Source organism: Takifugu flavidus, chromosome 4, assembly GCF_003711565.1.
Source record: "Takifugu flavidus isolate HTHZ2018 chromosome 4, ASM371156v2, whole genome shotgun sequence".
In the NCBI taxonomy this organism is placed as follows: domain Eukaryota; kingdom Metazoa; phylum Chordata; class Actinopteri; order Tetraodontiformes; family Tetraodontidae; genus Takifugu; species Takifugu flavidus.
In genome coordinates, this window is record NC_079523.1 from 8,461,788 (window position 1) to 8,488,741 (window position 26,954).

A 26,954-nucleotide genomic window follows, 5' to 3' on the forward strand; every position below is an offset into this window, starting at 1 on the left:
GGATAGAAGGCGAAACGTCTTCAAGAGAAGAAACCCAGTCCAGTTGACAGAGAAAACTACCTTGGAAAGACTACCATTAAACCCATTCATTTGCAACAAATATAACTAGTAAGTACATTAATAAACTAGAAACAGAGCACTCGGCGTGTGCAAACAGCTAATTTCTCCACATGTCTGTGTAAATTCTCAGTCATCCAGGTCATTGTATCCAGAGAAAACTACCTTGGAATTTCTCCACATGTTGTGACTTGCGCCCAAAAATACTGCAGGTAATTGGAATACCTTCAGTGGGTTGGTCCTCCTCCATATCTCGCTGGTCTTGAATTTGAGGGTTAGACTATGATTCTAAACATTTGGAGATCTGAGGCATTTTCCTTTAATCGAGGTTGTTCAACTTAAAACCAGCAGATCATTTTCTTACATTTTGTGAGGTAATTCAAGGTTGTGTAACAAAGCCCCTTGACTTTGATTTGGGGGAAATCAAAGGTTTAAAGGTATATGCAGATAAATGCACGCCGTTGTGCTCTTAAATATGTCAGGCTGAAAACGAATCCTTTAGTTTAATGGAGACTCATCCTAATGAGACCAGCGCAGGCCCTTTATCATGCATGAAGCTTGACATGGGAATTAATTTTCCTTTGTTTTTAGCATAACCCACGAATCCCTATGGACAGTCCTGTCCAATAATAAAACTTGTCCCTCGGTGGGACACATTCTTTTGCTTGTCTTGTTTCATGCCGTTTTTTAAAAATATTTTCGTTTCGTTACTTTTTATATCCTTTTTGACACCCTTTTGAGGATGTCGTAGGAGGTGTGTGGGTGTGTGCGGGGGGGAAACGACGCCTTCAGAGCAAACCTTCAGGCACCTTTGAGCAAGGTACCGAACCCACAAGTGCTCTCAAAGGGGCCCCCTGGCTGGGACCATGAAAGGGTCAAGAAAACAAAACGAAACTATAGACTCCACTGTTTTTATTGAAAATTCTACAACTTTAATCGTAGCTCGTAGCCATTTGGGTGACATTGAACTCGCAGCCCCCACCCCTGACTCTCTCTCTCTGCGCGACTGCGTGGGCGCGCGGACGGAACTTGTGTTATCCTGTTGGAAACTACTTAAAGACGCACGGGCTGAGCTCGAGGAAGCGTTCAAACAGCCGCGTGCCGTCTCGTGTCTTTCTTTTCCTGCGTGGCCGCGCAGCAGCTGGTGCGGGTCTGCGCGCGCGCAGGTGGCGGTGGAAAGTGAAGTCAGAGGGAGCCGCACGGTGCGGGAGGGGGGACCACTCCTAGGTCACTGGTGTTCACGTTGAGTGGCGGAAAGACGTGACAAGCCCGGGCCACCCAGCGGGGTTTCCACGCCGATACTACCGCGTGCGCTCCGCTCCGCTCGGGTGAAGTTTTACGCCCCCACCCCCCTCCTCACAGACTTTTTCTTTTCTCAGGATTTTCGGTCATGTACGGGTGACATCGTCGGAAAGGTAGGCCAGCAGCAACTCCTCCCCTGTGAACCATCAGAACGGCCGTTTGGCTCGATGAAGTTGCTTGGAAATCAATTGCGTTGAGCTTCTGAGACCTGGCTGCGCGTTTCCGGTTAAATTCTTCAGAATGAGAACGCAACATTTGCCTTTGCTGAGCAGACAACAGCCCGCTTTAACTGGGAAACAAACGCTGCGACGTTGCTCTAAAATTCGGCCCCGTTAATATTCCCGAGATAGCGAAGGGTTATTTACTCATGTGTTTTCGACTAACTTTTTATAGACGCACTTACGTAATTTATTGGTCTGTGGAAGAGAATTTAGCCCGTAAGAGGTAAATTAAAACCAGACCGACATACCCATAAAAGTTTGTAAGTCCCAGCCTACAACGTTTTATTCTAGTATATTCAGTAATAAATATATTCAGTAATGTCTGCTAGTATATAATAATGTACAGGAAGGGTCACGTGGCCAGAAATGTCTTTTGACTTTATTTTGTGCGCATCATAAAGAGGAACTGGTTCTTCTGGCTTGACTACTCTGGAGATTTGCATTTTTCCAGCATGTCAGCGGCGGCTGTTTACTCCTCTGCTTATAAATGAAGGTCAAAAAGGTCTTGAGAACCACCTTTAGTGGTCTCTGACTGGTTGCTGACAGAACCTCGTTTAATGTGTAGCACCAGGAACTTGGAGGAAGTCTGTGTTGAACACACTGAATTCATGGCTGGTGAGATTAAATCTGCCCTGTCCACCCTGCGTGTCTCCGCTGAATATGTGATCACACGGCCCCTCTCATTTTCTTCAACAGTTGACTTCAGGTTGTGCTGACCTGGGACACGGTTTCCAACAATGAGGTATGTGGCACCTTTGATCCGCGCCTGCTGTTTCTGTCGGCGAGCCATCAATGTTTGCTGATAACTGTCTTGGCTCCAATCCTGCAGATCTGTTTACAAGATGAAGAGTTTCTGGAAGTTTCTGCTATGCCTTCCTTTCCTCCTCGGCCTCCTCTTCTACTCCAATCCGTCTATGAAGTTAGTGCAAGGTCCCCGTGGACCAGCTCAGCCATTTATAGTTAAAGTCATGCCGTTTGCATCCGGTGTTCTTTATGTGTATTCTTTTTTGCCCACAATTTGGCTCTGTGGTTGCCCCCTCTTATATCAGAACCTAAGAGCTCCAGGGTCAGAGGAACCAGTACCAGATGCCTCTGCTTTGGTTTGCATTAGCTCAGAAAACAAGACACCTGCTCAGTGGCATCAGAACTGAAATTTTCCAGGACTAGATACCACTTCCCCTACTAACCCCCCCACCCCCCACCCCCCCACACCCCCCGGCTTCCTTGTTTATTTTTGGTGCGTGTGTCGTCTCTGAGCATGTTTGCAGAATGCTAAATACAGAACCATGTGAATAATGCCGGGCCTTCGGCCTTCATGCTCCACCCATGCAATTCCCCTCTGTAAGCCCTCTTCTTATCTCCCTAAAACCATCGTCCAAGTTCGGTTGCCCATTTATCTCCAACGCACACGTAGCTTTGTAAAAAAAAAAAAAAAAAAAAATGCAGTTGAGTGATGATTTAGGAGGACTGATGTCCTGGAGATTAAACATTAACTGGAGTTTATGACACGTGTCTGGTTATATTACAGGGCTGTTCTAAAGGTAATGTGCTATCTGTTGATTGGACGTTCATTATTACCTTCTCTGTTCAGTAACTGGCATTGGTTTGCTTTCAGCTTCTTTATAGGCCTGATTCCAATGGGAAAATGCTCCCTGGAGAGCGGCAGCATGCTGAACCTTGACAACAGCGTGGATGCCAGCCTCGATCTCAGGTCAGACATTGTTTCCAGTGTGAAGGCCGTTGTTTCATGGTGGACGTGCCTTTTTAACCCAGCAGCAGCAGCGTCTGAGTGCTCCTTGTGCATGTGAAGTCATTTACCTTGGCTGTTACTCCCATCTAACCTTGTTACAAACCACCCGAATGGGGTTTTCATATCACAACCATCCGTTGGGGTGGGGGAATTCACAGATGGCTTGCTTTGCACTACATAAGTGAAAGTGAAAGAAAGCACTGTTATTATCACAGCTGTTTGAAACGTCCTCCACAGACAAATCCAATGACCACCTGACCATGTATCAATAATCATCTGCTCATCTGCTGCCTCAGACTCACCACGTCCTTTTTGGTCTGCGGGACCCAGATAGGTTACGTGTGCGTTCACTCTGTAAGCAGACAGAATTCGCTCGCTTGACCCACACCAGAGTTTGGATGACCTTTCAAGCCTGCTCAGATGAAGCGGCGTGTCCTATGAAATGAGCTCTGGTCCGTTTAAAGCGGGCCCAACTGCACTGGCCTGAAGGCGCCCTCAGTTTAAAAGCCCTGCACTGTGAGCTCAGTAGAGTCCGAAATCTAAATGAATTTATTTATGTTCTAGTGTGAATATAATAAACCAGGCTGAGTTTTACTGCTTCATAGCCCAGAATGGAAAATAATCACTTCCCACAGGTGGGACTGTTTTCAGTTTGTGTGAACTGAAGTTCGTTGATATGAAACAGTTTTTTTTATTTCTTCTTGTTCGGTTCTTGGTGTCACTTTCACCACAGGTGATGGTGTGTGTGAGCAATGGGGGAGGGTGGTCTGAACTGAGAATGAATGATGAACACAAGAGGCGAAAGTTCACTCGCAGGTCTATTGCTGTGCTCTTTCGGTGGTCCAGGGGTAAACGCCTGGCAGAAATATGCTGAAGAGCGCAGCTGCCGCAGACTGAGGGGAGTGGTTTCCTGAAGGTTCTGATCTGAGGCGCCGCCTCCTTCTATTCCAGGTCGAGAGATGACGTGCAGACGTGCACTCCCTGGAAGGCCCCCATTATCTGGGATGGAATGTTCGACCCTGACCTGTACGACCGGACGCACCAGCGGGAGGGCTCCTCTGTGGCTCTGACGGTGTTTGCCGTCGGCAGGTTGGTCTCCTCTTCTGCTTGTTCCATTCCAACTGACATCCTTTCCCTTCTCATTTGGACTCCGTAAAATCAGCAAGCTGTTCATTTTTGGTTCCCAGGGTTGTTGTATCGTTCATCTGCTGCCCCACTTTTGATTTGTTCACCATTGTGGGAAGAAAATTATTTGTTATTATTATATATTATTATTAATATTTTGTTAGAAATAAAAGGAAGCGATTCATTGTCATAAGCCTGAAGCATAAATAGTGTACGTGCTTTCCTTCTGCACTACAATGACACCACCCACTGAGGGCGGTATCTGGAAAATGACTGGGCGTCAGGATGTGTTCATCCTTTTTAGGCGCTGTGGCTGCTCAGTAATGGCATTATATAACGGCTGAGTGAGTTTACAGAGGATGCAAGAATAAAGTAGGCGTGCAAGAATGGCTGCGTTCCATTTGCTGGGAGTGGTGGTGTATCCTTTATTACCACAGTGGGCTTTTTGTTTGTCTTGATGAAAGAATCACTTCTTGTTAGCACTGAGCGAGCAGCAGAAGCTGTCCTTCATTACAGGCGCGTCGGATGATCCCAGGCATTTCTGAGCTGCGGCTTAGGTATGAAAGCTGATATTGGCTGTCTTTTCTCTTCAAAGGTACCTGGACGCGTACCTGGAAGCCTTCCTGCAGTCAGCGGAGCGCCACTTTATGTTGGGTCTGCCCGTCACCTATTACGTGTTCACCGACCAGCCAGAGAAGATCCCGCACATCAAACTGGGTCCCCAGCGACGCTTAAAGGTGCTGCAGGTGCAGAGAGCCTCCCGCTGGCAGGACATCTCCATGATGAGGATGAAGACGATAGCGGACACCATCGAGTCGGACATCCGCCACCAATCCAAGTACGTCTTCTGCTTCGATGTGGACCAGGTGTTTTCCGGAAGGTTCGGTCCGGAGGCTCTGGGGGAGTCGGTGGCGCTGCTCCACGCCTACTACTACCGTCTCCCGAAGAGGCTGTACACGTACGACCGCAACCCCAAATCCGTGGCGTACATGGAAAATGGCGACTTCTACTATCACGCCGCCGTCTTCGGAGGCTCGTGGGAGAGTGTGAAGGCCCTGACGGAGACCTGCTACAAGAGCATCATGGAGGATAAAAAGAACAACGTGGAGGCTCTGTGGCACGACGAGAGCCACCTCAACAAGTACATGTTGCTTAACAAACCAAGTCGGGTGCTCTCTCCAGAGTACTGCTGGGACCCCGATATCGGCTACAGGACAGACATCCACATTCCCCGACTCCTCTGGGCGCCCAAAGACTACACAAGGCTACGTTCTTTTTGACAAGTTTGGGAATGCATTTGAGAGATGGCAGGTAAAGTGTTGGACAAGCACAGTCTGTGGTGGATCCGAGCGGGTGTTTTTCTAATCATTTTTGCCTCTCTACCTTGGATTTTGTACACATTTGAGCCCAGGGTTAGGACTTTTGATACGGCTTCAGTCGAGATCTTTTCACACACAAGTTTTTTTTTATCTAACAGTAAATAAAAAACAAGTTCTTGCTGACGCTTTCTGCTGCCTGCGCATTTTCAGATGTTACAATCTACCAACAACAAACTCTCACTTTAAAGACAAATTTAAATAAAAATAAAGAACAATAGCTTTAAAGATTAACCAGCCCTTTAGTTTCTTTGGCTGAATAAAATTGGACTTCTGGCAGGTTTTTTTTAGACATTTCCCCTCTTATCCAAGAGGCTTGTTAGATAAGAGGAGAACGGAAGTTTACATGAATTCCAAAGATTCTCGTCTAATGAGAACATTCATTAACATATATCTTTAGTTATTAATTAAATTAAATGAAATTAATTAAAAGGGCTCAGACTCAAGTAGACTTTGTTTCTGTCTCAGGAATTTTCATGATGTGTGCTGACATGTACTCCCAACCTTTTGCAGCTTAAAAGTATGTGTAATTTGTAATTTACACTGTTGTATTTGTCTCACAAATGGCCTTAGCATCCATTCCAGTCTATGTACACCTGACGACTGGTCTCTCTCTGAATGTATATGAATGGATCACTGACAGTATGCTGCCTCTGACACATTTTAGCTCCTTGTTTTCTCCAACTCCAGAAGAACACTGATATTTTGGGAAGCATTTAACCCACAACAGAGCTATGACATTCATTTTTGGCCTTTATTTTGATGAAATTGTGAGCGCTTGTGTTGTCTGATTTATTTACCTCACGCAGTTCTTATTTTGCATTGTAGTCAGTTAGATTTTTTTATGACCCTAAATAATGCAACTCAGTTCAGCTTTTACCAGAAACGGGTTCAGGGGTGTCAGACAGAGCCGTGTTGGACATTGCTTGCCTCAGGCTCACCCTTTTGTTAGTGCTACTCAAAGACTGTGCTAACAGAATTCACCACCAGGCAGGAGGCAACAAGCTGCCAGCGGATTCTTTAACAGCGTCTCCCCTGTTTTTGCTGCGTCTGCACTGAGCAACAGGCGACCACAGTGGCATCGCTGCACTCGGCACGTGCGAGGGAAAGGCACTTAATATGGTCACTGATCCAGGCTTGCAGCCGTAACTCATCACGAGCAGCACTGGGAAAGCTGTGGCTGTGATCCCCCCTATGTTTTCTTTTTGTTTCTTTTGCCAACTGCAGTTTGCTTTCACGCCACAGATCAACTCGGGTTTATTTGGGAGACGACGTGGACTATGTTTACTTGTTTCAGCAGCACCAAAGGAGTTTCTATTCCACCCGAGTATCACAAATACAAAAGTGTTGAAGAGAATGTTCCATAAATATCCCTGCAGTTCAAGCCAGCAAAGGGTAGAAGGCTATTTCTTATCTGGGGTGAGCAGCACTGCATCCTGTTCCTACTTTTTAAGGTCCAGGCAACTTTTTAGGCTTTTCATTTAACATTCACTTTTCAATAAAATATCTTTGGATAAAGTGTAGCTCATTTTGTCTTAAATTCACTCAAAACAAGGATGAACTAGATGTTACCCACAGCAGCAATATCCTTAACTTTAGAGCCTTGCTCTATTCCTAACTTCAGCCTCGGTTTCATGCTCTTTTCTTTAGTATTACTGCTGTCCAGGTTGATATAAAGATGACAAAAGTCAAATTGGTACAAATTTCATACAATTGATCATTGTCAATGACTGTAAACTTTGTGGGTCCAGTCAAGTCAGCTATGTGTTGTCTTGGGCCCTGGTCTGCTTGAGGAGTCTGCTCCATCATGGCAAGAACCTCCCTTCTCTACACACCTCACTTTGCCAACCAAATCCAAATGTCTTTGCCCTCAGACGTGAAGAACCACAACACTGTGTAGTCTTTGTAAAAGCGCAAAGCTTGAGAGGGTCGCTGGGTCTAAGTTTAGGTCTCAGCTAGAGTCCACTTTGATGTTTTATTATCGGAATCCAAGCAGAAGCTTCTTTCGGTTCAGGTTGTACGATATTGCCCCCTGCAGGAGGACTGTGGAATAACTACGAAGAACGCTACATATTCTCGTCAAATAAAGGAATAAATAAACGAATCAGAGATTAGTGCGATTTGTTTTTAATTTCTGAAGTAACTTTTAATATAAATATTTCAGGTATAGTGCGCAGCTGCTTCAGGCTGAAGGTAGCACTTTGCAATTTCTCGTTCTGACCACCAGATGGCGCCATCACTGGACTACAACTTTAAAGAATACCGTAATCATTTTTACTGAAAATTTTTACTGAAAATTTAAAAGACGGAAAAGGATAAGATGACATCATCACTGCGCGGAAACGATCCAGAACTTTGACAGTGGTTGTAACTTCTTGATATCTTGTAGGCTGCAGATGAAAATGAGGTGTGGCAGCTGGCGTTTTCAGCCAAAACATCTACACAGTAGAAAAAAGTAGGGGAAAAAGTAGATCCGCTCTAAAAAGAACAGAACAACCTCCTGTTCCTCTTTTTATACGACTCATCCTTTCCCAAGAATCGAAATAAGTTTTTAAAATATATAACACGCATATAAAAGATGAACTCTTTAGGGTAGTAAAATGCATAATAACTGAATAAATAGCTGTAGTAGTAAATAAATGTTAACAGATGTGATTTTCATGCTGTTGTCTGCTGTCTCTTTCATGGCTTTTTTTATGAAAAATCAAAAGGGGATTCGGTCTGACTAATTGTAATTATTATTTTTCCCCCTGATCTTTGAGAAAAAGCTCGTTCCAGAGGAATGTTATTCTGATTCTGAGTGTGTGACCACAGGTTTTGAGGGGGAGGGAAGGGGCCATTTGGAGGAAATGGGTGTAGAGAACTCCTCCTAGTTCTGACTCCACATTCCTTTTTTGTATCCTTGAAGATTTGCAGCTGCAACTGAAGGACGGTGGAAAACGTGCAGAGGTGGAAGAGCAGCAGCCGCAGGAAGAAGAGGCGACTGTTGAGGTGTGAAGCTGCTGAAACTGAGGGGTAAGAACCTCCTTTAGATCTTTCTAGATCTGCTGTTATGAGCTTATGTCTGTTGCTTCGTACATAACCTTTCAAAGGATTCCTTCTATTGCCACACGTTCCATGACGTTCTGTTCATCTGTGCCAGGTCCCACATGTGGTTCCTAAACCAGATGTAGTAATGTGTATTCTAGCACATGTTTACACTGGAGCTGAAGGTTACTTAAGGAGAGTAAAGCCTGAATCCTGAACTTTACTAAAAATAAATGAAAATATATCCAACTACTGACTTTTGTTCAAGGAAATTCATTGAAATATATATGTTTAGCATGCCTGCAGCAACAATAACTGACTAAAAAATCATAATTTCTTTGTGTTTTGAGGCTGAGCGTTTTGTGTCTCTGGCTCCGTATCTGCAGGAAAAGAAACATATGGTCATAATTTTACTTCCTTTTTATTTCTTGATGTTGGCAGAGGGAAAGTCTGCCCCCCCCCTCCCCCAAGTAAAAGAAATTAGTCATTTGTTCCGTTGTGCAATCACACAACGACGTGTGGCTGGGTTTTACCATCAGTTTACTCAGATAATATTATTTTTTACAACGATGACGGACCTCATGTTTCTGTTTAGATAGGGTCCGATCGTCGGTGCAGATGTTGCAGGATCAGTGTTGCCCCAGTTTCCTCTGAGAGTCACTGCAAATATGCTGCCCATGTCAAACAGAGTTAACGATGTTCGCTCCCGGAAAGAGAGCTCTTTGGCTTCTAATGCGGAACCCTGTAGGTCCTGACAAAAGGTCACTTTTCTTTCTGTTCACAGAATTCCAGGAGAATTGCTCATCTCCCAGCAGCCATGGTCCTCCTGCTGGTCTTCATAACCGTGTTGCATCTGGTCACTCTGGCCATGCTCCTCATAGCTACTCTGGAGAAGGTGAGACAGTTCCCACCTGACAGATCTCTGCTACTTTGACCCAGGTGCCTACTTCTGGTGCTGGAGGACCTCCTCTGGACCCTTCTTCCTATTAGGCTTTCATCACAGTGTTTGTTTTCTTTCTTTGGTTCTGCAGTCCTGGTGGGTCTGGTCCCATTCGGAAATCACAGACCTTTGGTACAACTGCTTCCACGATAACGTCACGGACACCTGGTTGTGCGCCGCCTCCAGTGAGAACGGTAGTTCACAAACACGTGGTTGAAGCCATCAAAAAAGGCTGGAAACTTGACAGGATGTGGGGATTCTATGATAATATATGTGGGGATTCTATGTCCAGATAATTGAAGCTCTTAATTGTCCTGCGCGTTCTTACCCTCGTTCTCCGGCCCCTCTGCCCCCAGACTGGCTGCGGTCTGTTCAGGCTCTCATGGTTCTATCCGTGGTCTTCTCCTCCATCTCCTTCCTGGTCTTCCTTGTTCAGCTGCTCGCCTTATCCAAAGGTCAACTCTTCTACTTCACAGGCCTCTGTCAGGCATTTGCAGGTATGTAAACCACAATAGTATCATCTTTAGAACAGCTTAGTCTTTAATCGCTTGCATGAGTAATGAATAGGTGTGACGGGACCAGAGCGTTCAGAGTTAAAAATGTAACTGTTTAACATAGTTTAACTCTGCTCCTGCAGGTCTCGCGGCCCTTGCCGCTTGCCTCATCTTCACCTTCCGCTGGAAGGATATCTTAAATGATGCCAAAGATCTGAGGAAAGGCCACTTTGGTTACTGTTTCGTCCTGGCGTGGATCTGTGTCCCTCTCCTCCTCATCAGCGCCTTCTTGTACGTGCACCTTCGCAAGAGGCAGTGAGAGGAATCTGGCACCATTCGGCTCAATAGTCAAAAAGCTCTAACACCTTTCGACTTTGGTCAAGACCCTCCCGACCAGGCACCGGTCAGATTCTCTGAGAACTCATTGGAGAACGTGTAGGACATTATGTCCCCACTGTGGTATTTCTGTCTGCGAGACCTTATTGTTTTGTCTCCTAGTTGTCACTCCCCCAGATCAAGCATGTGAAAAAAGCTCTGACATCCCAGACCTTCACTGCTTTAATGTCTCATATTGACAGTGTTCTCGTTGTACCGGTAGCATTCATGCAGAGTGCTTTGCATAGCTGTGACTCTGCTGGTGCAGCAGGGCGGGACGCCTATGTCGTGCACTCGCTCATTATTTATGCTGTCCATAGTATATTTTTGCTTTCTTTGCTTTATGCCTCTTCTCTTTCCTGGAGAAAATCATAATCTTTAATTGATACAAGCTTTCAGCAACATGTATCTTCTTGTAAGGAAATTAAAGAAGATTGCTGTAATTGCAGCGCACACACCACACAATTACAGTCACTACATGTGTTTCTTTGTCCAGAATCCTACCTGTCAGGCTCAACCGGTTGGGGAAAAAAAGGCCGTTCTAATACTTCTCAGTTCATTTCAATGAAGGCTTGTTTGCGGTGTTTTCTACTGTGGACATCAGCTTCCCTGAAAATTAAAGGGAGCACATTGCATAAACTTTGATTTAGTGATGTCACGGCTGACGGATTAAAGGCATCAAAAGAGCAGATGGGTTACGGACAAGTACAGGAGGAGCCTGCGTATCCGTCAGTTGCACAGAATGCCTGGAATCTGGGAGGAACAGGGGAGTGGAGGGTTGAAAATGACAGAGGAAGAGGTGTGGGAGGTCACCAGAGAGCCTCTGGAAGAGGCTGAATGAGACAGAAGAGACGGGCTGCGTCTGAGGTGAGTGTCGCTGTGACGTGTGAAGCCGATCGTTGCTTGTGTTCCTATTTTCATTATCTATTTCCTTATTGTACGCCCAAGCTGGAGGACGGAAGCATAAAATGCGTTAGTGACTGAACTTCGGAACCCCGAACGGTCCTTTATCTCCACTGAGAGATAAACGCTCCAGGACTGTTGGCCACATCAAGGTTTCGTGTGCTCGATGCGGCAGCATGGAAATACAGGCAAATGTAGCAGGACGAATGACAGGAATTAAGGATTTAAAGGGATGAGCAAGCTCGGGGAGTCCTGGCTGCCACACACACACAGTCAGTAGAGGGAGACCTGCCACAGAAAGACGCTCAAAGCCGCAGTCATGCCAAACTCCCGAGAGGAGAGCCTGGATGAGGATGTGGTCTTTCTGCCGGTCAGCGAGTCCTCGCCACAGTTCATCTACTGCGAGAAGGAGCGCCGGGCTGTGGAGAGGCTCCTGAGCTCGGGGCCTGAGGCCTTCTACAGCTCCATCGGTACGGAGCTCCCAGGCTGCTTCTTGTCTCCCGAAGAGGTGTGTCAGATCAGCAGCTGGGCTCAGGACTACCGCTTCAAACCTCCACTGGAGGCGACGCAGAGCAGCACACCTCTGGAGGACTTCAGTTCCACCTATTTTCCCCCGAACTCTGACATTCCAACGCCGGACCTGGAGCTGGGCTGGCCTGAGAAAGACCCCTGGCCAGTGAAGGGAAATGTTACAGTCCACACCAACCCCCCCGCCGAGGGAGACCCTCCCATTAGAGAAATCATCAGACGACACCTGCAACAGGCCAGCAAAGTGGGTTTGAATCCATTTGAACACATTTTTATAAAAGACAGCTGTGGTTTCAACACATACAAAGTTAAGTGAGTGACCCGTCACATTAGATTTAGCTCCACTGGCAGTCTTTGTCCTCTCAAGAGTAACAGTGCAATAACAGGGAGATTATACAGTTATTTTCATTTCGTTGTCCTTTTCATGGCGAGACTGAAAGGCTCCTTTGGTGTGAGAGACGTTGGTTTTCCTCTGCAGGTTATCGCCATCGTGACTGACAGATTAACAGATTGTGCGGTAATCGGGGATTTACACAGCGCTGCGTCTCGTGGCGTCGCCATTTACATCATCCTGAATGAGAGGTCCATCCAAGAGACTTTCACGCTCAGGAAACTCAGACATCCGGTGAGTCACGTCTGGCTCAAACGGCCGTGCAAGCATTCAAATCCGGGAAGAAACAAAAAACAGAAAACTAGAAGTTATAGTAAATCTGTAAAGTGGGGCATTTATTTAGCTCATGTCAGAGTTATGTTAGAGCACCATAAAGTGCATTTGTTCTTCCATCGGAATGTTTGTGGAATACATTCAGCAACATAGTCTGTAGCTAAACCGGTTGCACAACATTTATCCTCTCCCTTCAAGAGGTGAAACACTTCCCTTTCTCATACGACTTAGATACTGTGATTAATGACTGATGCAGTCGGAACAGCGACCTCTACGGTCTGGGTCGTACTGGTTCTGTAGTTTCAAGGCCACTCATTCCTTGCATTTCAACAAGACAGGATGATTAGGGTACTGTATGATTAGGGATAAATTGTGGCCCACAGCTAGCACCGCATTAGTCAGACGATGTAACAAATGACCTTATTGGTGGCGTATTGTAGGCACCTGTCTGCATATGTAGGTTAAACTACAGAGGGGAAGTTCAAATGACACACATTATCCACCAGCACACATAGCTTATTAGCAGCTAGCAGGAAAAACAACCAAGCAGAATTAGGTTAGTTTAACTGAAAGGTGGTGATCTTGGCCTGTTTATGGGAAGGATCTGTCCAACCAAGAATCAGCTTCCAGCAATTACTTAAAGGGTTCTTTGACACTAGACCAAAAGTTAGTGGGATCAAACGTTAAATTTAGTTATCCTGTAGCAATAACTGCTAATGAATCTGTGGTTTGGCAGAACATGCGGGTCCGTGTCATTGGAGGGAAAACCTTCTGCTCCAGGATGGGGAGGATGGTGGCCGGAGAAATGAAAGTCAACTTCCTCCTGGTGGATTTAAAGACAGTGGTTCACGGCAGTTACAGGTAAACTATTCATATAGCAGTATAGTATGGAAGTATAGTCCTTTTACTCGCCCAGACTGTGTAACAGGTTGTTGCTCCTCTCAGCCTCACATGGACGGATGCCCACCTGCACCGGCAGATGATCACTGTTCTGAATGGTCCAGTTGTCGACTCATTCGACCAAGAGTTCAGGATCCTTTTTGCTGCTTCTCTCCCCGTTCCGGACACCTGCACGATGGCAGGTAGTCCCACTGAGGTCAGCCAACAGATGAAGAACATCACAGATCTCAGATTTCACAAACATTTACCTCTGGAGCTGGAGATTAGCAGCCCTCCGTCCCCACCGTTTGATGCCCACCTGGACTGGGAAGCAATGGGGGTGATCCACATCGATGCCTGTATCCCCGACACACCTCTAGGTCACCCTGAGGAAACGGCGTTAACACAATCACCAGTGCAGAAAACTACTCTGTTTGATAAAATCCCACCAGTTTTGGAGAATTCTGCAGAGAGCAGAAACCAGTTTATCAAATTAAAACAGTAAGTGGGTCATGTGGGTTTGATCATGCTCATGTTGGGATTCTTTCTGCCTGATTTTCAAGTATTTGTAGAACCTTCCAATGTTTTTTAATCATTGTTTTACATGACAGAGTGAAGGGAAACACATCTCCGGTGACAAATTATGTACCAGACAAACCAGCGGCCTTCAAGTTAGTCTCCTCACTGCTTATGAGACACAGAGAATTCTGTGCTTGCAATTGCCTCATGTTTCAATTAATTGTGTTTGGGATCATTTTTCATCATTTTTTGTCCTTTAGCAATGCCCCACCTTTGCTAAACAACATGACAGCTCCAGAAAAAAATAAAAGGTAATAAAGGAATAAAGGTAATAAAGGAAGAAACAGAGAATCAAAAACTGTAATAACCAGATTGGTATGTTCTTGTTTCCTGTAGGGAAGAAGCCTTTACGGTGAAGAATCTTGCCAGGAGACGCTCTTTAGAGAAGAACATCCATTTAGAAGACAGATTAACCAAAAGATCTGAGGAGAGACCCGTTGAGCAAAATCACAGTAAGACTCTGCTCTCCCCGACTAGAAGAGAGCATTCCAAAACCATTTTAGAGGAGGAGCTCAGCATGTATGAAAACCGCCAAATAATGGAGAGTGCGTGGTCTTCTAGGGTGAGTCAGTGCTGTGGAAAAATAAGCAGTTAAGCCCTGATGCAGAAACTGAGACTTTGTCCTCTAATCACAGAAACCTTTAATCCTGAAGCTGCCGCAGTCAGAGAGCTTCAGCTCTCTCAACGACCTGATGAAGAGGATTCAGCCCCAGGAAAGTTCTCTCGGGCAGCTTCACGGAGGATCTAGAGGGGCTGTTTCCGAACTGAGTCAGTCCATGATGGACCTGAGTGTGCACAAACCTGACAAAAGTCCTATCCCAGTGCCCAGGTTTCAAGCCAGTGTGAGTAGAGAGAGACACACATTTGTGGTGTTTGTTGGGTATTTTATTGATGTTGGTGTCTGTCTCTGACAGTGCTTCGACCCAGACGCCTTAACGTCGACTATTGCCCTGATGAAGAAAAGGAATGAGGATTTAAAACCATCCCTGTACAGAACTCCCAAAACCTTCGTGCCCAGAGAGAGGCCTCGCAGCTCCACTTATGGCCTGGACTGGAGACGGCCACTGCTGGAGCGGCCTGAAGATCTTAAAATGGGAGTGAAAAAATGAGACATTAGGCCAACACTAATGTTTTTGTCTTTGAGTCACAGAGGATGAGCAGTAGAAGAGATTACTGTGCAAATTCCTCAGTTACTGAACCAAACCAAGCTAAACAGGTTGTAGCTCTAACCATAAACCCCAGTTGGAGCTTTTATGGCAGCTCTGGCTAGTCAGTGGAGGGTTAAATTAAGACAAGGTTGCCTCAGATCAATAAAGATAACTCATCTGTTTGTTTGATTCTCCATGGACTTTGTCTGTGCTTCATAACTATGTTTTACCTCATGATATGTTCAAATAAATTGAATGTTTCTGTTCATGGTGCTCTTACAGTTATACTGCTGTTTAATCCATATGAATAAAGTTTAAAAAAAAGAGACGATTATCAAAACAGATTTTAGGAGTTTTTTAAAAAGTGCAATAGTTCTGACTTGCACATTTGAAATGACATATGAAGCACATTAAACCTGAATAAAGTCACCTTTAGAAAAATACATACTACCAATACATATATTTGACAACTGTATATAATTTGTAAGACACCAATCTATGAAACAAATCCTAGAAGTCACTAAAACCTTTAATGTAATAAAATAAAACGATACAAACCGGGTCACTAGATGGCGATATACGCGCTTCTATTGTTTCATACAGGCGAGTCACTTGAAAGAGAAGAAGAAGAAAACACGGAAGCACGAGGTTACTTGTGCAGATGTGTGTTCCGCTGCAAAATATCGTTTTTTCCTTTTAAGTGTGGACAAAAGTTTCGTCAATCTAAATCATGGTTCGAACAAGACGGTGAGTTTAGTATTTTAATACGATCATGCGGTTATCTTTAAAATGAAACCTTTATAACTGTTACTCTGCCTAGTTTGTATTCTAGTTCCGAAAACCTTGGTGATTTCATGCCTAATAAATTGTCTTGGCGGCCAACATATTTTTTTAAGGGTACGTATATTTGCAGTAGCAACAGACCGTTGTTGTGTGCTTTTGTTACTCAGGACAAAGTCGTTACAGAGGCCGAAAAACAAAGAGGAATATGATGAAGATGAACCTGAGGAATATAAGCGCATGCCTGTCCCTGATAAGGTATGATAGTCTGTGACATTACGCTTTAAGGTGCTGGTGTCCGTTCATGTTTTGATGACAGATGTCAATGTTGAATAATAAAAAAAACCTCTGGTCTGCAGAAATCATCACAGTATGCAAAGGACCAAATCGACGAGTTCCACGATGAGAAGATCGCGGTATGATTTATGATCCTGTGGGAGGTTCTTGGTGTTTCAACCTTCTCATTGTTTTTGCTATTTTCCTTGGAACAGAATCTTCTTTCTCGCGGTGTTCAAAGTGATAGTGACTTGGAGGAGCTGGACGATGAGGTAAGGGCAATAAAACATTTTCTTTTTGTTTGCAACAAGAGAATTGTGTCAAAATGGAACAAAGTCAAGCTCAGCTGAATTTGACAGGAGGAGGTGATGGCCCTAGATGACTCTGAAGAAGAAGAGGAGGGGGAGGAAGATATAGATATGGAAAGTGATCTAGAGGAGAACAAAGAAGAAGGTAAACTTGCAATTTCAACTTTTCACGTTTAGTCTTTTTTTTGTTGTTCATGTCGATTAAGTTCGGGTATGTTGTACTTCAGATCTTCCTAATGAGATGGCATGGGGCACAAAGAAGAAGATGTACTACGATGCAGACACACTGAAAACCAGTAAGGATTTTGAATTGTTGAGTTGTTCGTGATCATTGCATTGCCTTTGCCCTGGATCAGTCATTTAAGTGTTGTTGCAGAGGGGAAATTGCAGGAAGAGGTAGAAGCTGAAGAGCAAGCAGAAGAGGAGGAGGCTAAAACCATCCAAAAACGTTTGGCTGCTCATCTGAGTGAGGAGGATTATGATTTAAACTTTTTCCAGGTTTGTTAAATGTTCTCTGGGAGACCTGTAGTTATTTCCAAGTGTGATGATAAGCTCGTTTGAATTTTGGCTTTTGTGTTGATTTCCAAATAAAGCAATTTGCAGTTGAGGAGAAGGATGAAAGCAAAACTGTAGAAAAGGAGGAGAGGATTGTGAAAGACCTCAAACAGATGTCGCAGAAGGAAAAAATGAAGCTTTTGAAGGAAGAGTCACCAGAGCTGCTGGAACTAATTCAAGACTTCAAGGCAAAGGTAAAAAGACCTCAGTTAATGTTAGAATTCATTTGTTGCAGAAATGGTTAAACCTGTGTGATCTGTGTAGCTCACTGAACTGAAGGATGAGTTGCAGCACCTTGTACAAATGGTCAAAGATGGAAAGATTCCTCCTGGAAAGGTAGTTTGAGCATATACAACACGTACATCATTCTATACAAACCATCATAATGTGAATTTAGATTTTTATTTTTTTTAGTACCTAATCTTATAATTAAAGTAAATTTATGATTTAGTTGGGGTTTTTTTGTACCTAATGTTCTAAAATTAACTGACAACTTTTTTGCCCAAAGGGGGCAGACTACCTCAAGATGAAACAGCACCTCTATCTCAAGTAATTGGCACTTACTTTGTTCTTAGAGCTCAGAATTTGAATTTAAGAGCTCTTTCTCTAACAATGAATGGTTCTTTTATTTTAAACAGTTACTGCACAAATATCAGCTTCTATTTGGTGTTAAAAGCAAAACGGATCCCGGCTCACAACCATCCTGTGATTGAAAGACTTCTCACCTACAGAAATGTAAGTGCAGCTGTCCCATACAGTTAACACTTTCCTCTAGAAATAGAATCTTCACATGTATGAGTTTTAGTTTACTGGTAATCGTTTTGCTGATTTGCCACAGCTCATCAATGAACTTGGAGCGATTGATGCTCGGCTCGCGCCACAGTATCGGGAGCTTCTGTCTGGTGGGCAGGAAGATCAAGAGAGCAAGGCGCGAGTGACTGTTCGAAAGGAAAAGGTTTGTTATTTTCATGCACTGTGTATTTTTCACATCAAGAATGCATCATATAGAACATTTTTGTTGACAGAAATCTGGAGAGCCTGCACCTGACACGGAAGCAGACTCAAACTCCGACCTGGATGAGGAGGCAGCCCTGCGGTTCTACAGAGAGATCGAGGAGCAGGTGAAATTAAAGAGGAAAGCCAAAACCAAAGAGCATGAAGAGTAAGTGGGATTACCCTCTGGAGGACGGGTGACAGACAACCTGCAAATCTGAATAATTGTCAATTTCTTTCAGGTTTGAGGAGGAAGAAATTGATCCACTTGCAAAGAGAGGGATCACTTATGAGGTAAAGAGTTGCATTCACATGATGAAATCTTTGTAATTACAGCATGGCATTAAAACACCAGGTGACAAACTACCTGCAGACTGACAATTTAATGTCCTCAAGCTTCTTGGCTTTAAGTTTTCTAAAAAATCTTTTAACTACGGCTGTCAATTCCATAGATGGCCAAGAACAAGGGACTCACGCCAAAGAGGAAGAAAATTGACCGCAATCCCAGAGTCAAGAACAGAGAAAAGTTCAGACGGGCCAAAATCCGCAGAAAGGGACAGGTTCGTGTGATGTGGTTTCTTTTTTCTTTTAAGCGATTGCTTTTTCCCCTATTTTCACCAGTCTTTAATGCTTCAAATGCCATTCAACATTGAAACCTCTGTTTATATCTGCCAGGTGCGCGATGTTCGTCGGGAGGATAAGAAATACAGCGGAGAGTTATCTGGCATCCGCGCTGGTGTCAAGAAAAGCACCAAACTCAAGTAAAAATGAGAGTGGAAACACACCAGTGGACTTATCTGGAACATTTAATGTCATAGAATTATTCAGCATATTAAAAAGGACACTCATTATTGCTGTTGAACATTTTAAACACTTATCACTTCCTGTACCATCTGTATCAACCCACATAGTTATGTTTGCAGACACATTATAAACTGACAAAATAGGGCAAGATATGTTACAAAGTACCGGTAGGCATTATTCACACCGTTTAAGCAGCCCAGATAATAAAGTAACTTCCTAAAAGAGCAGGTGAGCATGTGTTCAAGTTAGGAAATGGAAAGAGCAGCAACGTGGAGCTTAGAGAGGGAGGTAATTGGCCTTTAACAATTTTGTTGACTGATGAACTTCTTGTGGGCTGATGTCAGGTTGCTCACTATTCTGTCCTCGATCTCCACCTCGTTCTTTTCATCCTCGTCCGTGAGGATCAGCTCTGTTTGGGTCTCGGGTGTCACCACCACCACGTAACCCCGCCTAGAGTCCAGCACATTGGCGACCACTACCTGGTGCCTGTAGGTGTCCAGAGCCCGTCGGGCCTTTTCCAGCAGGATGTGTGGATCTGTCTCCAGCTTAAAGGATATGACAAATGCCTGAGGTGCCCAGTCTTTCACCAGGGGGGACAGAATTTTAGGCACCATGTTCAAGCTAAGCTGAAGGAGAGAACAGCGACATTTTTATGGCAGCTTATGTCTATATGCTAATGTAACTGCAGTGTTACATAGTGTAGCGTATACGTTAATTTAGGACATCTTTGGTATTTGCTTGTTCACTTACTTGAAGAGGTCCATTGGAAGACTGGATTTTGTGTTCAGGCATCTCTGATGCTGGGATATAGAAGTCTGACACAGCAGCAGCCAGATAAAACATAGCCATAGACCCTTGATGCAAAACAAATTGGAAAATTTGTTTCAACAGCATGTTGTGATGAGTGGTTTTTAAATGAATAAATTCTACCTATAGTGCTGAGGGCCTGAGCTGATGCTTTAAGGAGATGCAGATAATCGGACAGGGTGTTGAATTCAACAGGCAGAAGAAGTCTGTTTTCTTTCACTTCCTGGTATTTTTTTAGCACTTTGGTGATATTTGGAAACACCTGCTGGTCAACGACCACTTCTGCAGCATCGCTGGATGCGTCTTCCGCGCTCCTGAACTTGAGGGCCTCCAGCATGTTCATGCTTGAGAACATGCTGTTGTAGGGGTATAGGGAGCGATGTCTGTGTAGAAAGATTACAGCATAGCCAGACTCTATGAAATACTCTGCTGAGGAGGCCCCTCGCCGGCCACTGCTGAAGTTGTCGAGGAAACGGACGGTTCGGGACTCCAGAGGAACCTTGGTGCCTCCTGATGTGATGAGAACGACCCTGCGGCCTGCTGACGCGTGGTGCCCTGCAAAAGCAGCCATCTGCTCTCTGACCTCCTCAACATGGGTGGGTGCAGCGAATTCATCTAATGTCCCATCAGTGGAAGGTGTTCTAGGTTCTGCCATTGCCTGACACAAAAGAGAGAGGAACTTTAGCAAATACCAAAAGATCACATAACATCAATTCAGCTCTCGGATATTAACGTTACCAATCTGTGTCATGCTTGGTATAAGTACCATTTTGTCAAATGTCATAGTAATGTTATGCACTGTGTGATAAAGACATTGAAAACATAAAGAACAGAGGATATTAGGTAGGGTGGACAAGAGCATACAGTTAAACTATAGTATTAAAGTAATGCAAACCAAAGCCCTGAGTAGTAACGCTAATCCCATCACCTTCACAATCCTTTTAAAAAACACATCAAAACAGTTAATTATACAAAATAATGCTGAGAGAATGAGAAAAGGGGGAAATTGTACATTTTCCTCAATTTTCTTTTTTTGAATGATACAATCATGCAACATATGGATTTCCTCTTTAATTCCTTCATTAAGAGTCAGTGAATATTTTTTATGATGAGAAACAGCTTTTATTCGCCAATATTAAAAGCATAAATAAAAAGAAATCTTAACGTTAAAACCAATTGTGGCACTATATATTGTTAAATTAGTAAAGGCAGTACCTTTCAACGCTGCTTATGAGGCAATGTGCTGAACTCACCTGTTGTATGATTAATTATCCTGAAATATTCACGGTGACAACTTAAAAATGCGACTCATGCTTAAAGACAACGGTGTACCTGGGCATGATCTACTACATACCTGCTTTTATTTCAGAGTTTGACCTCAGTTTCTGAACATACCGTGCGGACACTGTCAACGCTTCCCAACTGTCCCCAGCAACTTCTCTACTTCCGGAAGCCTCCTTCTCTGGTGTCCAATATTACATCTTAGACTCGCCAGCGACACTAGTGGTCAAGATCGGTACTATCACAAAGAGTAAAGCGGGCTGTACAGGGTTTGATAACAGTCCTGGTATTTCTGGTACGCTGTTGCGTGGTTGGAATATATCAGAGATAATGTTAAAGATCAAGTGCCAAATCTTTGAACTTTAGACTTGTGTGAGGTTTGGTGTGATTTGTGGGCAATAAAGGACCACTTCAGTCAAATGCGGTGACATGTTTTAGTGTGACTGGAAGCAAAGCCATTTTCATGACGCTCTGAAAGCCTTGGTCAGAAATCTGTAACGAATACATGAAAATGATACAACTGACAACTTAGGTAGTCTATTAGCAGAAATAGCAGAGTCACTCACCCGACCAGGCACAGCAGGAGGTGGAGGCCAGAAATAGGGGTTGTTAAAGCGAGACTCAGCCATCCTGGAATAAAAACAAAGTGAGCGCTGCTTCTCCAGCTGTCCTTCAGCAGAATGTAGCTGTGATGCGTAGATATTGGTGGATGCGGTGGCTCGTTTATGTTTCTGTCAGTTGTGCGCCAAGTAAAATCACCGCCGCTGATGTGAAGCCCGATTGTTCGTGTTTAAGGAGAGAGTCCTCGGTGTTAAATATTATGTCAGTAGGTCCTCACCCGGGCAGCAGCTGACTGTTTCACACCGCAACTTAAGAATAATGGGCCTGGTCTCATGATGTTGTGTTTTCACACCAGTTATCCTCCTCACCCAAAAGCATTTCATCCAAGCCATCCTTCAGAGACCAGAGCAGAGGATTATGCCACGATGAGTGCAGCTACATGTTGATTTTTTGTTAGACGTTATGGCGTGCTTGCAGCTTAGAAGGCTCTTTTTTGATTACATCTGGTTGTGTACGCTCCCCAAAGCTGTTGTCAGATAAAACACCGGCGTTTGAAGTCATGGTGACATTCAGATCTCTCACTGACAAGTGGGGCCCCGGCTGCTTCTGTGTGTCTGGGCTCTTCAAAGAATAAAGAAGACCTGAGTCGTGTCAGCAAGGGAGGGTAAACTGAATGTGGGAAATCTGAAATGACGACGCCACACACACTGTGGCAGCCAGTTATTTCAGGATACATTATCCAATTTGAAAACGGCGGCCGTTTATTCAAGAGCGAAATGGAAAGCAGTAACGTCATTTGACCGGTAGGAGGCGCTGTTGCATCATTGACGTCTGTTCTAATTCAAGGTAGCCCTTAAGTTGCGTGGAAAGTTTGTTTTTTAAATGTATTCTAAAATAGTTACTGTAATCCAGAATATTTAATTATTATCTAATTATGCTAGAAAAACAAAACAAAAGCCTTCAATATCTGCTAAGCACAGTACTATAATTCATCCGTGATAACCTTAGGTAAACTGCGCTTTTTTTATTTGTTGAAGGTTTGTTTTGAGACTATCACCGAGGTTAAAAGAAAACTTTACCCAAGAGTACAGGATTTTAAGCTCGTTGTATGTAACCATAGTGGCAATTTGCCGCATGCCTCTATCCATATTATTCTAGAGCTCTAAAGCGTTTTACCCCAAAAAGAAATAAAATATGAAATTTGCAAAAAGTAATTTAAACAAAAATATGTCATCCGGTACAAATTCTATTTCTCTTCTAGGTTGTGCTCTTCCTCTCATGTAACTTTACCACAATCAGGTCACCCTTCTAAATTGATTGCCCTCTCGATGTTTTACCCTGTCTCAGGGCCCCACTTTATTGCCCTCATGTTTTACACCGTAAATGTTGGATTTCAGAGTCTTAGTCATTCAATAAAAGCAGCTGATTAAAACTGTTGACTTAGTTGATCCCGCGTTGAGGTGCGTGCGGGAGTGCACGCGCCGCAATGAGCACTGCGGGACAGGACGGGGAATCTAACGCGCGCTAGTTTCTATGGCGGCAGAGGAGGTGAGGCAGAGGGAAAAAAAACACCTTGTGCGCCGTCCAATGTGAAAGTAGTTCCGCGCACTTAACCCAAATGGGGGAGAGACCCGGATGTTAGCTCGGCTACCGAGAGAAAGGCGAACGGGAGAGGGCGGGGAGAAGCCGAGGAAGGACGCCACGGCACCACGGGCACACCGGGAAAGCTAAGATTACGGCGTCTCTTTTCACTGGACGATAACGTCAAGAGCATTGGACATTTCTGGGGAGCCCCCGCTGGCTGAAGGAGAGAAGGTGGAAGGAAGGGGAGGCGGCATTCACTCTGAAACTGGCGTCTGGATTACAGGGAGCCACCGTCACAACAGCTCTCACCCAGAGTAAGTGAGCTACGCGGGCATGGAAGTTGAACTAAGGCCCACGAAATGGACGACTTTGTCGGGGAAGTGAGCTGCACCGAAGTTGTGGGGATTGCGCCCAGCGAATAGGCCCTAACACTCAGATTTCGGCTCCTTGTGGTTTGGTGTGTGAGGACACTCAGTCGAAGTGTGTGTGCTTCCCTTGCGGTCAGTGGTCGTACGCCTCTGCCGTGTTGCTCCAACTCTCTAAGTTGACAGCTCCGGCGCTAGCCTGCTAACACCTCCATGCAACCGGTGACAACTGACAGGGCAACTTTGACAGCTAGCTAGCCAGTTTAGGTATCCAGCTAACTTTAGCTCAGCGTGTCGGTCAGGCCGGGGCGAGGTGTGTGCGCGTTATCTTTGCATTAGATGCATATGATGACCTATATTCCCCCGAGTCCTTTAACAGCCATCGCTAGCTCGCTGTTTGGTATGTGAGGCGTGTGTGTCTCCAACGTTTAGTGTGTGTGCGTGTGTGTACGCGCGCGTGTGAATGAAGCCAGTGTGCTCTGATGGTATTCGCCTCACAGCTGTTGCAGTGTGTTTTCTCATCTGTCAATCGTGTTTTTTAGGCTGCTAAAAAAAAAAATTCCCTTCTGAAAAGAAACGACCCTTTTATGTGCTGCTCGGCGGGCGAGAGGGGGGCATCGTTGTCATGTGGGTGCACGATCAACAAGTGCAATGCATGTTTCAGGTGAATATTTCTGCTGCTGCATTTGATCTGGACGGTACCTTCTGCCTTTGGGTTGTGCTCATACCCTCCGCGACCTGCACCGAGATGTGCAGGTACTTCTTACTCTTGCGTGCACATCACTCGGGGCACGCTTCTATTTTCTTTTGGTATGTCTGTAGTTGTCCTACATGACTTAATGCCGGGGCTTTAAGCTGTACAGCGGTGGCATTTACGTGCAATTAAATCCAAATCGGAGCCCTTTCTTTTTCCTGCCCGTGTCCAATAGTGGCTGCACGACTGACCCCGCATTCTGCACCAGTGTCATTGTTATGATGGACATCTTAAATGCATGGGATTAAAACTGTGACTCATTCAAAACACAAATTTCCCCTAATATCCCAGCAGGGTTAGACTTTCTGTTTTCCCCCTTTCTCAGACGTGAGGCACACAGCGAACCGCTGGGATGTTACACCCCCCCCAACCAGGTATGCACAGAACCGGGAATACCTGCAATTGAACAAAATCATTTCAATCATTCGGCGTCCAGGTGCAAATGACCTCACGGGTGGCGTGATCTGTTTGTGTCGGTTATGCAGAGTTTAGGACCGTTTGGGGCCTTGGTGCAAATTACAAAAATATGATTGTAAAGATAATCTTGCTGGATAAAAAAAACAAACCCTCTGCTCTTTAAAACAGCTCTGTAAAATAGTGACAAACACTCTTGCCTGCACGCTAGCTGCAAAGAACGAGGGTAGGCAGATTAAGTGCGTAGAATTTAGAGAGAATCCCTTGTTGCACTACGACTGCATTCATCAGATGTTGCACGGTCATGAGCAAAGTCTTTATTAGTTGTTTACCTTCCTAAAAAGGGGATTCACGCACGTAAAAACTCTAAATGTCAAGAACAGCTGACTAATAAAGTGTAGAGAAGACTGCACATCTAAAGAGTCCTTTTATCTGAAAGGTGAGATAGTGCGCAGAAGTCTGGGCCTGAGTGTCAAAGATCTTCCTGTCAAAGGTGATTGCATCACTCCCCCTCCCTCAGTTCTCATCCCGCAGCATCAATGATCTTTGAGTAACCCCGCGTGAACTTTAAACGCTCAGGAGCAATAATGTACAATTAAGATTAATTGCAGCATCATATAGGGCTAATTAAGATATATTTTGGAGGTCAGTATGCTTGTGCTGCAGAATGAATAGAGAAAAGGTGTCTGCTCTTTGAATGCGAGCGTCTCATTTGGAATTCATGATGTGGCCTTGTGCCTGTAGCCCTGCCTCACTGAGAGGCTTTTTAATTTCTCCCCTTGTTGAGGTGATTATTCAAATGGCCATCCGTGAGATGCAGTTATCAGACTTCTGGTGGTAGTTAAGCCCGTGGCAGCAGGCATGCCCATCACAGCCCCCGCCTCTCCACTCTCTTTAGCAGGAGAGCACCCAACAGGTACCCTCTGCTGCAACCCCTATTAGACCGCCACCTCTCCTCCCCCAGGCAGAAGACCTATTGTGTTGGCAGATTGGCAGATTGCAATTTATTCAAGAAAATAGCTGAATATTTTTTTTTTGGCACAGTGGAGCTGCTGTTCAACAAAGGCCACAGTTCAGTATTTTCTATAGCGGTTTTTGGTCCGAATCCAGGAAAGATTTGATTTAATTCCCGCCTGCTTTCATACGCGGAGTCGGATTTCCTTTCTCTACCCATCATCGCCCATCGTCTTGCCGTTCATTGTGATTCTCACCTTGGATTTGGATTTGAAAAACACCCCTTTTTCTTTCAAACTGAGCAGATTGTGCCATATAGGTAGATGCTGCTCCGGAAAGAAGACTGGCGTTTATTTATTTATTTATTTACTATTTAAATCCCAGATCTCTGTCTATTCCCGCTCCAGTCCAAAGTTTAGCTCTGCCAGACATGCCGCTGAAATGGGACTCGCTCATTCTTCATTAGTGAAGTCGGGCACCACCAGAATGCAGATGAGCTATAAAGCAATTCATCTGCTGTATATGCCTCCCTGAATCCAATTTGAATCTTGTTTGCAGTCACATTGTGTAAGCCTGCGTCCCTGCGTTGAAGAACTCTCTTCATGGGGGAGATCAGAGGGGGATAATTGCACTTAAGTGAACCTCATTTAGAGCCGGGCATGGCAATTTCTGGAACTGCAGTTCTCTACGTGTTTAGGGGCTCGGCTCAGCCGTCACCGAGACTCCGTAGATGATGTATCAAATAGTGAATAGAATGACATTAGCATGGCACCATGGGATGACCGATCTGTGGATGGGTTTTAATTAGTGTGTGCATGTCTTGGAACAACTTCCCTTTTCGTCTGAAGAAAAGTGTAATTAAAATGACAATTACTAATGCATTCTTTTAGCAATGATTGAAAAGAAATGATTCTCAAGGTATTTCAAGGTGGAGGGAAAAAAGCCAGCGCACCTTCTTCAGGCAGGGGCCCACGAGCTGGAGGGAAGCCTTTTATCATTAATGTTATTCAGCAGCCAAATTCTGTGTTTTGCTCAGCTGGGTGCTTTAATCTATTTTTGCTGTAAATTAATGAATTTTTTAAGAGCCCCTTGCTGGATAAGGGTGGATGTGGGAATGCAGCACTGGTTGGGTTTTCAAACGTGCTTCTAC

At 44.6% G+C, this 26,954-nt stretch overlaps 6 protein-coding genes across 15 annotated transcripts in view; 5 read left to right on the top strand and 1 right to left on the bottom strand.

Annotated features, from left to right (window-relative positions):
• Positions 1-1,088: 1,088 nt before the first annotated feature.
• Positions 1,089-7,349, top strand: LOC130524001 (alpha-1,3-galactosyltransferase 2-like). 3 transcript variants are annotated; one of them, XM_057029693.1, is made up of 7 exons: positions 1,089-1,472; positions 2,146-2,195; positions 2,277-2,322; positions 2,410-2,499; positions 3,196-3,291; positions 4,282-4,419; positions 5,051-7,349. In XM_057029693.1, exons 3-7 carry the CDS (start codon positions 2,318-2,320, stop codon positions 5,733-5,735), a joined length of 1,014 nt encoding a protein of 337 aa, XP_056885673.1. In that variant the 5' UTR covers positions 1,089-1,472; positions 2,146-2,195; positions 2,277-2,317; the 3' UTR covers positions 5,736-7,349. The 3 variants fall into 3 exon arrangements, with proteins under 3 accessions (XP_056885673.1, XP_056885675.1, XP_056885672.1); XM_057029695.1 differs by lacking the exon at positions 2,146-2,195 and having other exon boundaries at positions 2,274-2,322; XM_057029692.1 differs by lacking the exon at positions 2,146-2,195 and having other exon boundaries at positions 1,091-1,472.
• A 1,338-nt stretch (positions 7,350-8,687) lies between these two features.
• On the top strand, positions 8,688-11,132 carry LOC130524004 (epithelial membrane protein 3-like). Its single transcript, XM_057029700.1, has 5 exons — positions 8,688-8,846; positions 9,643-9,753; positions 9,890-9,992; positions 10,155-10,295; positions 10,436-11,132. Exons 2-5 carry the CDS (start codon positions 9,676-9,678, stop codon positions 10,609-10,611), a joined length of 498 nt encoding a protein of 165 aa, XP_056885680.1. The 5' UTR covers positions 8,688-8,846; positions 9,643-9,675; the 3' UTR covers positions 10,612-11,132.
• A 243-nt stretch (positions 11,133-11,375) lies between these two features.
• fam83e (family with sequence similarity 83 member E) lies at positions 11,376-15,634 on the top strand. 4 transcript variants are annotated; one of them, XM_057029669.1, is made up of 10 exons: positions 11,376-11,534; positions 11,616-12,342; positions 12,577-12,723; positions 13,499-13,623; positions 13,708-14,142; positions 14,253-14,312; positions 14,421-14,471; positions 14,557-14,782; positions 14,856-15,062; positions 15,135-15,634. In XM_057029669.1, the coding sequence occupies exons 2-10, from the start codon at positions 11,890-11,892 to the stop codon at positions 15,327-15,329; spliced, it is 1,899 nt and encodes a 632-aa protein (XP_056885649.1). In that variant the 5' UTR covers positions 11,376-11,534; positions 11,616-11,889; the 3' UTR covers positions 15,330-15,634. The 4 variants fall into 4 exon arrangements, with proteins under 4 accessions (XP_056885649.1, XP_056885646.1, XP_056885648.1 ...); XM_057029666.1 differs by having other exon boundaries at positions 14,253-14,471; XM_057029668.1 differs by having other exon boundaries at positions 14,253-14,471; positions 14,874-15,062.
• Positions 15,635-15,957: 323 nt separating this feature from the next.
• Positions 15,958-19,131, top strand: utp3 (UTP3 small subunit processome component). Its single transcript, XM_057029680.1, has 16 exons — positions 15,958-16,115; positions 16,319-16,406; positions 16,508-16,564; positions 16,640-16,696; positions 16,784-16,877; positions 16,960-17,028; positions 17,109-17,230; positions 17,326-17,481; positions 17,552-17,623; positions 17,796-17,836; positions 17,926-18,022; positions 18,126-18,242; positions 18,313-18,449; positions 18,523-18,574; positions 18,733-18,840; positions 18,956-19,131. Exons 1-16 carry the CDS (start codon positions 16,099-16,101, stop codon positions 19,043-19,045), a joined length of 1,374 nt encoding a protein of 457 aa, XP_056885660.1. The 5' UTR covers positions 15,958-16,098; the 3' UTR covers positions 19,046-19,131.
• On the bottom strand, positions 19,069-21,578 carry ppcs (phosphopantothenoylcysteine synthetase). Of its 3 annotated transcripts, XM_057029698.1 has the most exons (5): positions 21,246-21,578; positions 21,107-21,164; positions 20,015-20,549; positions 19,835-19,938; positions 19,069-19,710 (listed from the first exon to the last, which is right to left on the bottom strand). In XM_057029698.1, exons 3-5 carry the CDS (start codon positions 20,544-20,546, stop codon positions 19,384-19,386), a joined length of 963 nt encoding a protein of 320 aa, XP_056885678.1. In that variant the 5' UTR covers positions 20,547-20,549; positions 21,107-21,164; positions 21,246-21,578; the 3' UTR covers positions 19,069-19,383. The 3 variants fall into 3 exon arrangements, with proteins under 3 accessions (XP_056885678.1, XP_056885677.1, XP_056885676.1); XM_057029697.1 differs by lacking the exon at positions 21,107-21,164 and having other exon boundaries at positions 21,287-21,578; XM_057029696.1 differs by lacking the exon at positions 21,107-21,164 and having other exon boundaries at positions 21,246-21,574.
• A 1,698-nt stretch (positions 21,579-23,276) lies between these two features.
• Positions 23,277-26,954, top strand: part of foxj3 (forkhead box J3) — a 54,551-nt gene continuing 50,873 nt past the window's right edge. For 2 of the 3 annotated variants that reach the window (XR_008950056.1, XM_057029670.1), the window contains exon 1: positions 23,285-23,631. The gene's annotated coding sequence lies outside the window, so the exon portion shown is untranslated. Of the gene's footprint in view, positions 23,632-26,954 lie in introns of all 3 variants that reach the window. The other variant, XM_057029672.1, reaches the window with a different exon arrangement.

Bases quoted from the DNA above. Each gene is read 5' to 3' on its own strand.
- LOC130524004 (XM_057029700.1), top strand. From the start codon at position 9,676: ATGGTCCTCCTGCTGGTCTTCATAACCGTGTTGCATCTGGTCACTCTG. The intron at 9,754-9,889 runs GTGAGACAGTTC...TTGGTTCTGCAG, and splicing joins TCATAGCTACTCTGGAGAAG to TCCTGGTGGGTCTGGTCCCA. The intron at 9,993-10,154 runs GTAGTTCACAAA...CTCTGCCCCCAG, and splicing joins CGCCGCCTCCAGTGAGAACG to ACTGGCTGCGGTCTGTTCAG.
- ppcs (XM_057029697.1), bottom strand. From the start codon at position 20,546: ATGGCAGAACCTAGAACACCTTCCACTGATGGGACATTAGATGAATTC. The intron at 19,939-20,014 runs GTAGAATTTATT...TTTTGCATCAAG, and splicing joins TCAGGCCCTCAGCACTATAG to GGTCTATGGCTATGTTTTAT. The intron at 19,711-19,834 runs GTAAGTGAACAA...TCTCTCCTTCAG, and splicing joins CTTCCAATGGACCTCTTCAA to CTTAGCTTGAACATGGTGCC.
- fam83e (XM_057029666.1), top strand. From the start codon at position 11,890: ATGCCAAACTCCCGAGAGGAGAGCCTGGATGAGGATGTGGTCTTTCTG. The intron at 14,472-14,556 runs GTAATAAAGGAA...TGTTTCCTGTAG, and splicing joins GCTCCAGAAAAAAATAAAAG to GGAAGAAGCCTTTACGGTGA. The intron at 15,063-15,134 runs GTGAGTAGAGAG...TGTCTCTGACAG, and splicing joins TGCCCAGGTTTCAAGCCAGT to TGCTTCGACCCAGACGCCTT.
- utp3 (XM_057029680.1), top strand. The intron at 16,407-16,507 runs GTATGATAGTCT...TCTGGTCTGCAG, and splicing joins GCATGCCTGTCCCTGATAAG to AAATCATCACAGTATGCAAA. The intron at 16,697-16,783 runs GTAAGGGCAATA...TGAATTTGACAG, and splicing joins TGGAGGAGCTGGACGATGAG to GAGGAGGTGATGGCCCTAGA.
- LOC130524001 (XM_057029693.1), top strand. The intron at 2,500-3,195 runs GTTAGTGCAAGG...GTTTGCTTTCAG, and splicing joins TACTCCAATCCGTCTATGAA to CTTCTTTATAGGCCTGATTC. The intron at 4,420-5,050 runs GTTGGTCTCCTC...TTCTCTTCAAAG, and splicing joins ACGGTGTTTGCCGTCGGCAG to GTACCTGGACGCGTACCTGG.